This window comes from Nicotiana attenuata, unplaced genomic scaffold (assembly GCF_001879085.1).
Source record: "Nicotiana attenuata strain UT unplaced genomic scaffold, NIATTr2, whole genome shotgun sequence".
Lineage (NCBI taxonomy): Eukaryota > Viridiplantae > Streptophyta > Magnoliopsida > Solanales > Solanaceae > Nicotiana > Nicotiana attenuata.
Genome location: NW_017670272.1, coordinates 223,523 through 238,023, shown reverse-complemented (window position 1 = coordinate 238,023; position 14,501 = coordinate 223,523). Strand labels below are relative to the sequence as shown.

Below are 14,501 nucleotides of genomic sequence, written 5' to 3'. Positions count from 1 at the left end.
TTTTTGGTGATTTGACTCTTTTTATACCAGATTGGTAAGATGTGCATGATATTGATAAAAACATAATACAAGAGACATTCGTAGGATTATTTTCTTTTATGTAAAAATCCTAATAATGTGGAAAAAGAAAACAAAAAGGAAAAAGAGAAACATCGAGCACCTTTCAACAAAAAGCCAAAATAATTTTGTGCATTAAAATGTGTGCTGGTCAACTCACTTCCGTGAGGAAGAGGAAACTGTCTATTTTCTCTATCAAAATCAAAAGAAGAGGCTAACAACCCTTCTTTCCATCACCACATACCGCACCATCAATGCTCAATCTCTCATCCTTCCCCATTTCGATAGGAAAAGGGTAAAAGCGTGTTTATCTAACATTCACCAAAATAACATTATCATCTTTCATCCCCCCTAAATCTCTTTTTCAAAGAGGTTTTTGGGTTTTGATGTTTACTGATAAAGCATATTTCTAAAATTTCAATCACCGTTCAGTTTGTTGATTCACTGAAGGGCTCTACCTATTCATATTTCTTCTATTCATGGTACTCTCTCTCTCTCTTTCTGTATTCATAGTATTTGCGGGTCGCTATATATACATATTAATTCTCCTTCTGATTTAGATATTTAGAAATTATCCGAGATAAATGTAAGCTGTAATTTTCTTTTTTAGTGCATTGGCCTAGTGGTCAGTGAAGTGAATGTAAAACCATGAAGTTTCTGGTTCAGCAGAGGTAAAAAATATTCGGTGATTTTTTCACCGGTTTAAGTCTTTGGTGCGCAGAATTATGGCATATCTGTGTTGTTTGGTAGAAGATAACAAGTAGTTCTTGGAATAGTCGGGGTGCCCTAAGCTGGTCCGGACTCACAAGAAATGTTAAAAAAATTTTGTTGTGAAAAATTACTCTCTTAGCAAAAAGAGGTTAGATTATGGAACGGAGGGGTATATGGGGACTTATGATATTAGTTTTCTCTCTTTGTGTTTGAATTATGTTTATCTTACTTTTCTTAAAATAATGAAATGTTCATTTTCTCTGTAAACTAAGATTAACAGTTGCCCTCTGAAAGTGAATCTAAGTGGGCGTTTGGTCATAAGAATTGTAAAATTTTCAAGTAAAAATGATATTTAAAAATTAGAGTTGTGTTTTGACATGAATATAATTTTAGGTTGTTTTTGAATATTTGTGATTTATCTGAGTGAAAATTTTAAAAAATAGCTTTTTAGAGTTTTTTAAATTTTTGAAAAATCCAAAATTCATCTTTGAGTGAAAATTAAAAATGTTATGGCTAAACACTGATTTCGAAGAAATTAAATTTTTTAAGAAAAATAAAAAAAATTCTTATGTCAAACGGACTCTTAAGAGTGTATTTTCCTATAGAGACATGAACTTTAGCTTTATTAGTGAATGAATGGTTCAATTCCCATGAAGATAAAGAGTTTTCAAGTTTGCTTTTATATATTTTCCCTTTTATTAGGTTGTTCTGTTAGTGGAGGACATAGTTCAATAGTATCAACTGCTTAAAACAATCTCACTTTTTTTCCTTTTTATATGGTTATGTGGGAGATGTAATTGGCTATACAAATCTGACAAGATCTTTCTTCACTTTTTGGCTTTTTGTCTTCCTTTCAAAAAGCCAGCAACCATGCAATTGGCCATTGGGTCCACTTAATTTGTACATGAACTGTGTTTTTTGTTGCATGGGTGCCTGAGTTGTTAAAAAATAATGGTAACAAATCATTGCAAGGCCCAAAATGACTTCTTCTTACATTCTTTTCCCTGGAGAAATTTACTAATGTCAAATAATTAAGTTAATAAATTATGTTTTCCTAGGTTTATTGCAAGTTTTTCTATTTTATTTGATTTGTACTCTTGAAACAACTACAGGAAGTGCCAACTTAAGTTGAAAGTTGTTCCTAATCAAGTTCTATTATAGCCTTCCTCAGAAACAGGTAGGTGGGATTATATTCATGTTAGGGACATTGAAACTAGAGATGCAAATAGATGGAATATGATAAATTTATTTGGGAAGAGTTATTGCACATGGTTATGTATTACAAGATATCTTTTTTGACAATAGCCATGTGAAGATGTTCTTTAGTTAAAGTAAAATAAAACAAAATTCGTTTTGAGCAGTCAGGGTTGAAGTTATAGCTGACCTAATTAAAAGTGCATTTTATTTGTTGCTTCTTGGAGGAATAGACAAGTACTCTACATTAAATTGTTACTGCACAAGTTTTTCTTTAAGGTCTTGATCTTTTTATACTATTTTATTCTTATTCTAATTTTCTTCAGTTCCCTTGTCAACTTTGATCTCCTCTGGTTTATTTATAGTTTTGTGGGGCAATATTCAGACAGTGATCTGGATCATTAATTATGTAAAAATTTAGCAAAAGAACTATCTGGACGGTTTTCATGATTGAATGAATTATTTTCCAACTCTCTTGATCATTAAGTTTTTTTTTTCTCCTGATATTTGAATGGTTGTATTTTCTTATTGCTAGCCATATTCTACTTTATTTCATAGTTTGACATCATACTTATATTTTAAGTATGTAGCATCACTTGTTTCATGCTATTTGTAAGCTTCCAAGGATGGAGTAGTTGGCTATGAGACATTTATTTATGCAACCAATTGCATCATTATAAATGTCATCTTAACAACTTGACAGTTTATAAAAGATTTTTCTTCTTCAATAGAGAATGAAGTTCCAGTGAAGAAGGATCATGGATTGTGAGAATAAGGATTCTGAGCTCAGAAAAATTGGATCATCTCGCACAAGCAGTGCCGCTTCTTCTCTCAGGAGGCGTTCTTTGAGTTTGTCGTTTTCTCTTCCCAAGAGGCTGAATGATGATGATGAAGAAAGCGAATCTGTATCAGAAGCAGGAGATATCGGGGATCGAGAGCTTCAAAGCAATAGGTACAGTGGGAGTGGTAGGCTGAGATTAATTGGCGAAAATGCACCAGAACATGGAGTGGTTGTACCCATTTCAGCGGAATGGTCTCATGATCCCAATGCTATGAGTAGTGTTGCTCCAGTATCCTCATCGAAATTGATCTTACAAACCGAGCATAAAAAGAATGTGAGTATCAATTGGCCATTTTTCACATTTTATAATTGTTGCTTATATTTGATGTAGATATTCCAATCTACTGTACAATAGTATATCTCCAGTAAGATTTGTTCTTACAAACAGTAATCTCCATGCAGGAAGAAAAAACAGAGGTGCCATGGGTTTTGGAGTATGCTTCATGCCTCTTGTTCCTAGCTGTATTTGGAATACTGGGGGTAATGTACAATATCTTTTATTTTGATCCACTAAAAAAATTACTGGTCATCTATTGCTTTACTTGGCATATCACATTTCGTTGCTTTCCAAATCGAAAGAGAAGTATGGTACTTTGTGAATGTCCTGTGATTCTGCTTTTGTTTCATCTGCATTTAAACTTCACCGGTATATTTGATTGTTTCTTACTGCTCTTGGGACTAATTTCAAATTGGTTAATTTCCTATGCTTTTGCAGTGTCATCTTGTTATTTGGATTCTTTAGTAAATTGTTGTCCTGAAAGCGTCTTCTATGTCTGGTTTGTTCGATTGGCATTTTTAGTTGAAGTTCTTTCATGTATTGACTTTTATGACAACAAAATCTGTATTTTCAAAATGGAGGTATGATTATTGATTTTGGAAGGTATGATGGGTGGTTTTCAGATGCTTTTGTTTGTTGAAAATGCATTTATTTCTCATCGGCTGATATCTTGTCTGAAGATAATTTCATTGTTGGGATCTGGTTTTTGGACAAGTTAGTGTTGATTTATCTAAGAATGACCTATTCATGTCTGCATATCTTTAAGCTTGAGGCATTTGATGTGTGTAAACTTTTGGCTTTGGTTTAAACAGTAGGATTATTGTTCCATAGTACTTTGCTTTGCCTTTTCCAAGAACTCGAAGCAACGAGTTTACACAAGGAAAGATAGGGAGGATTCAGTACATAACAAAGCTCTTGAGCCTATAGCTATCAAATGTCAGCAAGAGCTGTAGGATTGTCATATTTTTTGATGATTGGCTTGTTAGGAAGTCCATATGGACCTCTTGTTATGTTTGCTTTCTGTATGATGACATCTTTGTGTTTGCTTGGAATGCTAGAATCAGCTTGTGCAGTTTTAGAAAATTGCAAAATAGCACCAGATGGCAATACAAATTTACAGGGATCTGATTATGTAACTATCTGCAGGTTCTGTTGAGGTATGGTCTCCAAATACTGTTCGGGCCAAGAATAGTTGGTGCCACAAGTGACCACAGTTATATGTATCTGGACCTGCCTTCTAACATGGTATACCATTCTTTCTCTTCTTTTTTATGTACTTGTTTATCTGCTTCTGCAGTAGGCAATATATATGGCTATCCAATCGATAAGATTTAGTTAAAAGCACGAAAATTTATCCGTGTTGAAAGAGATGAAAAAACTGCACTTGCTGTAATGGAGCAATGCCAGATTGAATTTCCTGGTTCTCATGTTACTTCTCTTTAAGCTATGAGAAATTGCTATCGAAAGGAGTTGTGACATAAGTTCATTTCTACAAGCGATAATTAATCTGTGATGTAAGAGATGAAAAAACTGCACTTGATGCATTTGCTTTTAGCATAGTGATATCATCAAACAAATTCTACTCTGGAATAGAATGAAGCTTGATAAATCTGACACTTATTTTGATAGCTTTTTATTCTTTGTAAAATATATTAGTAATGTTCATAGGACTGTTATCAAGCTTGCCGGATCACGTTTTCAGGGGAATCACCCCATTCTAAACTTGGATTTTATAAAACAAACAAAAAACTGTACAAAGAAAATGACCCTCTTTGTTTTCTTTTCTTCCCCTATCCCTTCCAAGCCCTTGTATAGGTTGGGCGCTAGCGCTTTACTAATATAATAAAAAGTCAGGCTCTTCTGCTGAGCGAAGCTGCGAGCCTACTTAAATATAGCTTACGCTTACCAAGCCTAATCTACTAAAATAGGGCTACAGCAAGCAAAGCAAGCTGTCCCCCTTCGTTTGTTGTGGGTCGCGCCTCACCGCAGGCACTGAATGAATGAAATGAGTGGAGATCCTCCTTCCCCCTTGCTAATTACCAAGAACTTCGTTGCCACTAGTAAATTAGACCATCCACCCAAAAAAGAACTCGGAGCCTAAAGAGAAGAGAGTTCAGTCTACAAGAAGCTGGCAGAGCTTTAGCCATTGGGCCACATGTTTGATGGCATGAGTGTCTTATGTGAGAAAGGACTCCTACCCTTTACATTATAGTGAAATGTAGCTAGTACGATGCATGGAATCTATACTATATGAAGGAGGACTATACTTTTGTATAAAATTTCATTAAAAGTACAGCCCTCCTTTTATACAATGCATAATAAGACATTGTGAAAGACATAGTTAGTACTATACTCGGTTCTTGTAGTTTTCCTATGTAACTGAAATGTTTTGCCTGTTTCAACTTCCATACATCCTTGATCAGTAAGGCCGTGAGCTCAAACCAGAACTTGTGATCTAGCCATTATCATGTTTCTCTTGTGACTCATTTGTCCTAATTGTATTTCGTCCCAATTTTCGTTTGGCTGCTAAAGGTCGGTTCGTTCTTGATGGGTTGGTTTGGTGCGGTCTTTAAAGAGGACATTTCCAGATTTTCAACTTCATTGGCCATTGGATTGTCAACTGGTTTTCTAGGAAGCCTTACAACTTTTAGTGGTTGGAACCAGAAAATGCTCGATCTTAGTGTTGAAGACCAGTGGGTTTTTGTAGTCCTTGGCTATCTCATAGGTATATATTGTTTTCACGAATAGATGTTCTATTCTGGTTGATATATTTCCCTTTTAGCTCCCTTATTAGGCTTATTAGAGGAACCATTGTCTCCTTTTCTAACTTATTATTGCTACACTATGAATTCTCGTAGGTCTATTTCTGGTTGCCTACTCATTCATATTTGGGATTGAGACGGCCAAAGGTGTCCGTTGGCTCTACAGAAGAGCCACTATGAATTCATTCAACTATGGCACCGACTACCATTGGAGAGTAGATAGCTACAAGCGACATGTACTAGTTATTCTCTTTCTGCTATGCATTCTATTTCTGCTTTGGGGTATGAGTATAGGACTGGAGGTAACTGAACTCAGCAGTGGCAGCACAAAAGCGCAGTTGTGGCTGGCATGCATCGTTGGTCCATTTGGGGTGTGGATCAGGTGGTTCTTAGCACGACTAAATGGACGTGGTTTAGGAAAATCAGGCTTGCTCAAATGGTTACCTTTCGGGACTTTGATAGCCAATGTATTAGCAGCTTGTGTCATGGCAGCACTTGCCACCTTGAAGAAAGCAGTGAGTATAGCCAGCCTCTTGAAACATATATATATATATATATATATATATATATTAGGTTAATCGTCAGGCGTTAGGTTCATCATATTTTTCCTTATAGAATTAATGCTTATTCTAATTTTGGTATAGGTTAAGACGCAGAGGTGTGATACTGTTGCTTCTGGTATTCAATTTGGGCTACTGGGTTGTCTAAGTACAGTTTCCACTTTCATTGCTGAATTTCATGCAATGAGAGAAAGTAAGTATCCATGGAGAGCGTATGTGTACGCTTTGTCTACAATGCTTATGTCATTCATCTTGGGGACTCTTATATACTCCGTCTTTGTTTGGACTGAAAATTCCAATTAGAGCAAAGATCAAGTTAAGTCCTTATGATCAACGTAAGGACTCTCTGTTGATTTTTGATATGTCTGGGCTGTTACTTGAGTCCTGGCTGGTTGTTTCCCAAGAAACAAGAAGAAATACAATTAGTACAGAATTGGGAAATGAAAAATCTCATTCTAAATATGTACAGCTGATTTCTCAAGTGCATAGTTTATGGATGTGATTTTCAAATCGCATTAGCAATATGTTGTAATTTAGTTGTCTTACCATTAAAGGTCAATATTCAAACCCAAACTTAGCATAAATAATTACTCCTACTACTTATCCAAACTGCTTTTTTGTCTTTTCCTTTGTTTTTTATAACTTTTGGACTCACCGACGGAGTCAGGATTTGAATCTAATGGTTCGGGATTCTAATCATTTTTAAGTTATTGAGTTTTAAATTAATAATTTGTACATGTTTAATGAATTTTTAAATCAAAGCTACTGGATTTGGCCGAATTCCTAATTCATCCTCCAAAAATCTTCCTTTTCCCATTTTTTTTTTTATATTCTTATTTCCACTTTTTCCAGAGGCTTTTTGAGTTGCCTCGGTGAGGAACACCTCAAATTTAAAGTAAACATATATTAACCACAATTTCACTTAAAACAACTTTGCACCTTTTTATTTGTGGATAAAGTTTAGTTGGCATTTTGAAGGGTTAATGTATTGCAACTACAGTTTCAAATATAGACCGCATGTACAGTCAGACCTTTCTATAACAGCATCTTCATATAATAATACTTTACTACAAAAGTTAAGCTTTTTCAGATCAACCAATTTTCAAGTTATGTTATAATATATATTCTCTATAACAATACTTCGCTATAACATTCAAAAATATTCAAAACAAATGGGACTGTTATAGAGAGGTTTGATTATATATTCAAATCAGAAATCACATCTCATATGATTGAAAGACAACATTCAATCAAATTCCCGCCACCCTTTAATGAAAGGACATGGATATGAACTTCAGCTTTATTATAGTGAGTGGTTCTAATTCCCATGAAATTGAAGGAGCTCGTTTTCAAGTTCACTTTATTTTCCCTTTTCATAGGTTGTTCTGTTCATGGAGAACATACTACTAGTTCAGTAGTAATTATCAAAACTTTTTTTTCTTTTTTTAGTTGTATTATTNCTTTTTTCGAAAAGCACTTTTTTAAAAATTACTTTTGAGAGAAATACATAGAAGCACTTTTTAAAAGACTGGCTTAACACTAATTACTATTCAAAAATACTTTTCATATTAATTAATTAAATATAAATTACTTTCATTAAAAGTATTTTTAATAAAAAGAAGTCGGTTTTAGACGGTTGGCCAAGGTCGGCGTCTGACAAGTGACATGCGCTCTCTCTCTCTCTTTTTTTTTTCTTTTTTTTAAAAAAAAAACTTTACGCCTTTTGTTGTCTTTCGTTAAAAAGTCGCCAATGATGCAATTGGCTATTGGGTCCACTTAATTTGGACTGGGGTGGTGTTTTCTTTTATTTATAAATATAAACAACTAAAAACCAAAATATTTGAAGGGTCCTGCTTTGAAAATAAATTAACAAATTTAATGAAGGGCTGGAACTGACTTAGTTTGGAATTTTTTCCCTCGACAAAATAATAGTACATGGATATTACCCTGTCAAAGTAATAACATACGATTAATTTCAATAACAAAGTTATAGATGTTATTATATAATTAATTTTATCTAGTTTTATTACAAATTGTAGTGGTATTTACTGTAATAAACGTGCAGATAGATTAATCTATAGTTCTCCTTTTTTACCCTTTAAATTAGATTTCATATTAGACAAAATAGTCATTTAAATCATTTTCCTAATATTTTGGACTTTGAAATCAACTAAATTTTAATTATTATATCTTCCCTTATTGAATTAGATCCTACAATTGGGAAATTTTCATAAAGCACTATCTTTTAGTGGTAATTAGCTATCTATAGATATCATTTGTTATATTACGCATTGTAGATATGTTTTCTGTTGTTATAAGATGTATTAGATGTATTTAAGCTATTGTATTCATGAATACAGTAGTAAAAATATGCGTGAATCAAGGAAGTCCAGCTAATCAGTTGTTGTGTTCAAGTGTATTCGACTGTATTCATGGCGTCCAACATGGGATTACAGCTGAACAGATTATTGTATTCGACTGTATTCATGGCGTGAAACGGGGGATTACACTATTTTTAAACGGAAAGTGAATCAATTAACATAATAGACTCCTAAAATAACTTAACAAACTCAATTATAACGCACAAATTTGTATTTCCAGTTATAAAAAAAATTCTCAACCGACAAATACCCCAAAAACATAACAATCTTCAGAGAAATTATATAATACATCTGAATACATAAATTATATTAATTAAAAAAAATATATGAATACATTCATGGCATATAGCGAGACAGTGAATACAATGAAATACATAGAATACAGCGGGATACATTGAAATACAATGAAAAAAAGACGGTGAATACAATGAAATACATGGAATACTGCGAGATACATTGAATTACAATGAAAAAAAAGACAATGAAATACATGAAAATACAACGTGATACGTTGAAAATACTTTGAAATATATTAACAGAAAATCAAATTGCTCAGCCCCAAAATTCGTCGTCTTTGTTCAAGAACAAACCCTAATTTTCGGCGAATCCGCCGTCGAGCAAAAACCCTGAATCTTACTGTTCCCACGCATCCTGTACAGTAGTCGAGCAAAAATCATGGCAAGACGTTAAAGCTTGAATCTTGTATTAAAAATCATACAAATTTTTGCTGGCTTCATCTCCTTTGGATTCCATTTGGGTTGCACAAAATTCATACATTGTTCCCACGTTATTCATACACTTCATCTCCTTTGGATTCCATCTAGCAAAAATCATACACTGTTCCCATGCATCTTGTACAGTAGCCAACCAAAAATCATACAAATTCGAAGGCTTCATCTCCTTTAGATTCCATTTGGGTTGCACAAAATTGAGGGGAAAAGTCAGAGAAGTCTTCGTGGTATACCAGGCAAAATCACCGTTTGTGACTAATGGTAGGTGATGTGGGTGAGAGGAATTTTGAGATTGGGCATCGTGTTTTCACGGAATGGGGAAAGAGAATGACATGTATCAAAGTAGAGAGAGAAAGAAAATAGTGTAACTGAATAGCGTATTTAGTGGCTTGGGGGTAGGAGGTAACCAAAATTAGATATTTTGCAATAAACATTAAAATGTATCTATGATAAATTTTTTAAATGGTATTTATTTAAAATAAATAAGGTGTTAACCTTTGTTATAGGAGGTAAAAATTCCCCTATTATAATTTAGGAGTTAAAATTCACTTTTAATTTACCTCAAATAAGGAAAAGAGCCCCTTTGTTTTACAACAGTATTATTCATATATTCTACGTTAATCTATGTATACACGAACTTCCTTTTGCGTATAGATACTATAAATCTGATAGCTAAGCATAAAAATAATATGCTTTATAATATTACAATACATATTATATTTATGATATTTGTCTTTATATTGAACTAGTATACGTACCCGCGCGATGTGCGCGATGCGCGGATCGGTCAAATTTGTTTTTGCACTCCTCATGACATTCCCTATGAACAAAAATTACCAAAAATGAACTAACAGGTGGTAAATCATCTTATATTGAGAAGAAAAAAAAATTTAGTTGACATTAGTTATGAAAGTTTTGTGCACAATCTTTGTATAAAGCAACGGTCATTGTAACTAAATCTAGCTAAGTAACATAGGTAATCTTGTTCTTCTATCTCTATTGAGTCCTTATAAAATTGCTTGAACCAAACTAAATCTTTTCAACCTTTCAGTGACCTGACCTGGAGACCAGGCACATAGCATGAGAAGCACCAATGGCTACTGAAAGCACGTTATGGCTCCCAAGTCCATCATCCTCCATGAGAAAATTGAATTCAATAGGAGATAACTGTTTCTCTGGCAGTCCGGGAACCCCCAGTTGACAATCTTGTGCATTGGGGAGAAATTCAAAAATAGCCAGATTTACCACTGGTAGTTGAAAAATAGCCAAGTTTCAAAAGTTATCGAAATTTAGCCACTTTAAATCTGAGCGAAAACATTGTTCAAAATCCGGAAAAATATGCCCGCAAATTTTACGGAAGTTCCAGCATAAGTATGCTTGAACTCCCGTAAATTTTACGGGAGTTCCAGCATAACTAAGCTGGAACTCCCGCAAATTTTACGGGAGTTCAAGCATAATTATCGGAACTCCCGCAAATTTTACGGGAGTTCCAGCAAGTATAATTGTCCAGTATAATATACTGGAGTTTGGAGCACTGGTGCTCCAGTCTCCCGCAAATTTTACAGGAGTTAGCAAAGTATACCGGTCCAGCATAATATGCTGGAGTTCGTACACAAATGCACCAGAACTCCCGTATATTATACTGGACCGGTCCCTGTTGCAGCAAAATAGTGGCTATTTTTCATTGACTTGATAAACACTGGCTATTTTTTATTGACCAGTGTGAAAACTAGCTATACCATGATATTTTAACTGTGCATTGCCCCACATGTATAGCTTCCCACCATCTGTCACCAATAAAATTAATTATTAGACAACAACATTACATCCTTTGTACAATAAGCTAAATATGCAAGAAAAATGAACATCGCTGATTGACCAACAGGTCTCTAAAGCAGGGATGGGAAGTGGTAACAATTGGATCAGAATAATTGTGACATATTTACCAGTTATAGCTGCCGACGATGAACCTCCACAAGCTATATAGATGACTTTCTCGTGGGTCAAAGCCTCAACCGGGATAGGAACTTTCTGGTTGTTAAGAGAAAAATTACCTACTTGACCATGGCCTCCATGACCCCATGAAAGCACTTCTCCCTTGTCTGAGAGTAAAGGATACTTTCTAACATAAGTAGTTCAGATACAAATATGCATGTGAGATACAAATATGCTTGCAATGTAAAATAATATGCGAAATCATTTAAGGTATTTCATACCTTGTAGTATTGTAATGCCCTGTTAAGATTTAGAACTTCTATTACCAAGACGAATTTTAAAATTTTAATACACAAGAATAAATTTCTCGTTTCATGGTGACTACATACTGTATGAACTTCTATTCTATTATGGTTAATGCCGCCACTAAATTTGTTCAACTAATAGCAGAAAAATATAAAAGAAGAATGAAACTTTCTTGATGTTTGCATTTTCTGCATTTCAAAAACTTCTATTGCAAGCTAATGCATTCTAAATAAAACTTACTCCAATCACACAAATTAAAAACTGACAACAGTAATTCAAAAGCTAACTATAACAACGCTCAAATCTAATACTTTTTAGGAAGGTAACAATGTATTACTATTAACCAATAGCTTAAACACCCTAATAATAAAACAATAACAACAATAATATGGCTAGTGTAATCAACAAATAGAGTTTGGTGAGAGTAAGATATACGCAAATCTTACCCCTACCTTTGTAGGATAGAGAGACTATTTCTGATAAACTATTTTGTACAACATTAATACATCCAAATAACTCGAAAAATACATTGAATTTATGCACATTTCCTTATATGTTTCCTTCAACAGAACACAATCCATTTTGCTACTACAAAGAGATTCCTCCATATATGTATATTTTAAATAATATCAAGAAGAAAAATAAACTTTGAATGGAGAGACTTCTACATTTGAAATTATTTGTATGTAAATAGTATAGGTGCCTCACCTAATAATCTAAAAGGAACAATCTATATAGCCTACCAACTTACCAAGGATACCTTTTGGTTGTAAGTTTATTTTTTCTGCAACCAAAAATTAAATATCATAGTATTAAGCATACTGGACAATATTTTCAAATTAAATTATAAAGGTAAATATGATGATAGAAGAATAACAAAAATTAATTAAGAGATTCTTTTACAGAAGAACATCTAACCTTATGTTGCTAATTTTTTTTTGTTATAAATGCTCTTATCTAGAAACATAAGAAAAAAGCGTATAATTTCTTTCAAGTACAGAAGATGGTGTTCTTGATCTTTGGTACGTAACAGATCATCTACAAAAACAAATTCGTATGATTCAAATATCATAAATTAAAAATACTAAATCTATAGACTGCAAAAACAAAGTCCATATGTTCCGATAGACTGCAGCTTATTTCACCCTGAATCTAACTCATCCTTCTTACAAAGCTATAGCAGCAATTTATCACAAAACACAATCTTGTGATACAAATATTAATGCAGTTTATTAAGTTTTAATACATTATATATGCCTATTTACTACTGAATATAAACCTTGAATTCTAATATTCAAGTTCTTTAGTGTATCCTTCAAAGAATCCGGGTTTGACCAGATCTAAAATTTTATTGTCAAATATATCTATCCACATATATAAGTAAAATAAGTATCATCTTAAAGGACAAATTAAAAGTGAGCATGTACTTACCTCGCATTCCTTCTCTTCATCTACGCCTTGAATAGTATTGAAGTCAGGATCCTAATAAATATAAAAAAATTATTGAGTTCGAAAAAGACTTAAAATAATAGATTTAACAAAAATCTGCAACTTAACTACATGTTTTTGCTATTGATTACCCCATGAATATGCGCATAGAAATTAAAAAAAATATACGAAGAGCAAATCAAAAAATTCAGATTTGAAAATAAAAAAACGTAGAAGCAAACGTGATATATGCTGTAGTATATCACTGAGAAACATATTTGAGGATACATATGTTTGGTGCACAAATTCTTCAATCGAGTTTTGGTACTGATTATCCCATCAATACATATGTTTGGTGCACAAATTCTTCAATCGAGTTTTGTAACGATCAGCTTCTTCCAAAATATTGCATTCTTGAAATTTTTATAGCCTTGATTCAATTTTTGCAGAAATCGTATGGTTTCTTGAATATTTTATAGCAGTGGAAGATTTGAATTTAAGAATACTATCAATCGGAGAAATAGAAGTTGGGCGGCAGTTTGGTTTTGTGAGTTTCATGTGCGTATGTTTCATGAGTTATGCGTGGTTGAGCAACTGTCCATTATCCTTAGATTAGGTTTTGTAGAGAAAATTTAGGAAAAGTGGGTTTAAAATATGTAACTTCTTTTGTTTTAAGAAATATCCCAACAAACGTGGGACTCTATGTAGATGTAAACTGAATTAGAAGTTTTAAACTTTGTGAACTTCTTTGAACAAGTTAAAAAAAAAACACAACAAACATAAAAAAGGAGAGCAGTTTTTTAGGTTTAACGAATTAAAAAAAATATCCCAACAAACATGGGATTGTAAACTAAATTGAAAGTTTCAAACGTAGTGTACTTCTTTTAAAAAAGAAAAAAATAGTTTTTTTAAACATGGAACTCAGATGTAAACTGAATTAGCAAATTTTTAAATTATTTTTAAACCTCCAAATTAGTTGGAGGTTTGTCCTAAAATTGGCCACATGTTCATTTTCTGTTTTTACACTTGTCACAATAACATAACTTTGCCTCTCCTATCTATCTATATCTATATTATATTAAAAGGAGAGTAGTATGCATTGTGGTTAAGCCAAGTGGCAAGCTAAAATGAAGTCACTTGGCAATTTTAGGACAACATTAATAATTAGAAATTATATATAGAAACATAATTAATCTATCTATATCTATATATCTATATATTATTAAAAGGAGAGGAAAAAGCCCTCTCCTTAAGCCAAGTGGCAACCTAAAAAAATGACACATGGCATAATTAGTTATTTAGTTTCTAATTAGTTATT

At 33.2% G+C, this 14,501-nt stretch overlaps 1 protein-coding gene across 3 annotated transcripts; it reads left to right on the top strand.

Moving 5' to 3' along the window:
- Positions 1–220: 220 nt before the first annotated feature.
- LOC109237083 (fluoride export protein 2) lies at positions 221–7,011 on the top strand. Of its 3 annotated transcripts, XM_019403340.1 has the most exons (8): positions 221–539; positions 1,881–1,945; positions 2,694–3,077; positions 3,206–3,283; positions 4,227–4,325; positions 5,613–5,805; positions 5,939–6,357; positions 6,487–7,011. In XM_019403340.1, exons 3-8 carry the CDS (start codon positions 2,721–2,723, stop codon positions 6,703–6,705), a joined length of 1,365 nt encoding a protein of 454 aa, XP_019258885.1. In that variant the 5' UTR covers positions 221–539; positions 1,881–1,945; positions 2,694–2,720; the 3' UTR covers positions 6,706–7,011. The 3 variants fall into 3 exon arrangements, with proteins under 3 accessions (XP_019258885.1, XP_019258884.1, XP_019258886.1); XM_019403339.1 differs by lacking the exon at positions 1,881–1,945 and having other exon boundaries at positions 222–539; XM_019403341.1 differs by lacking the exons at positions 221–539; positions 1,881–1,945 and adding an exon at positions 636–728.
- The last annotated feature ends 7,490 nt before the right edge of the window (positions 7,012–14,501 follow it).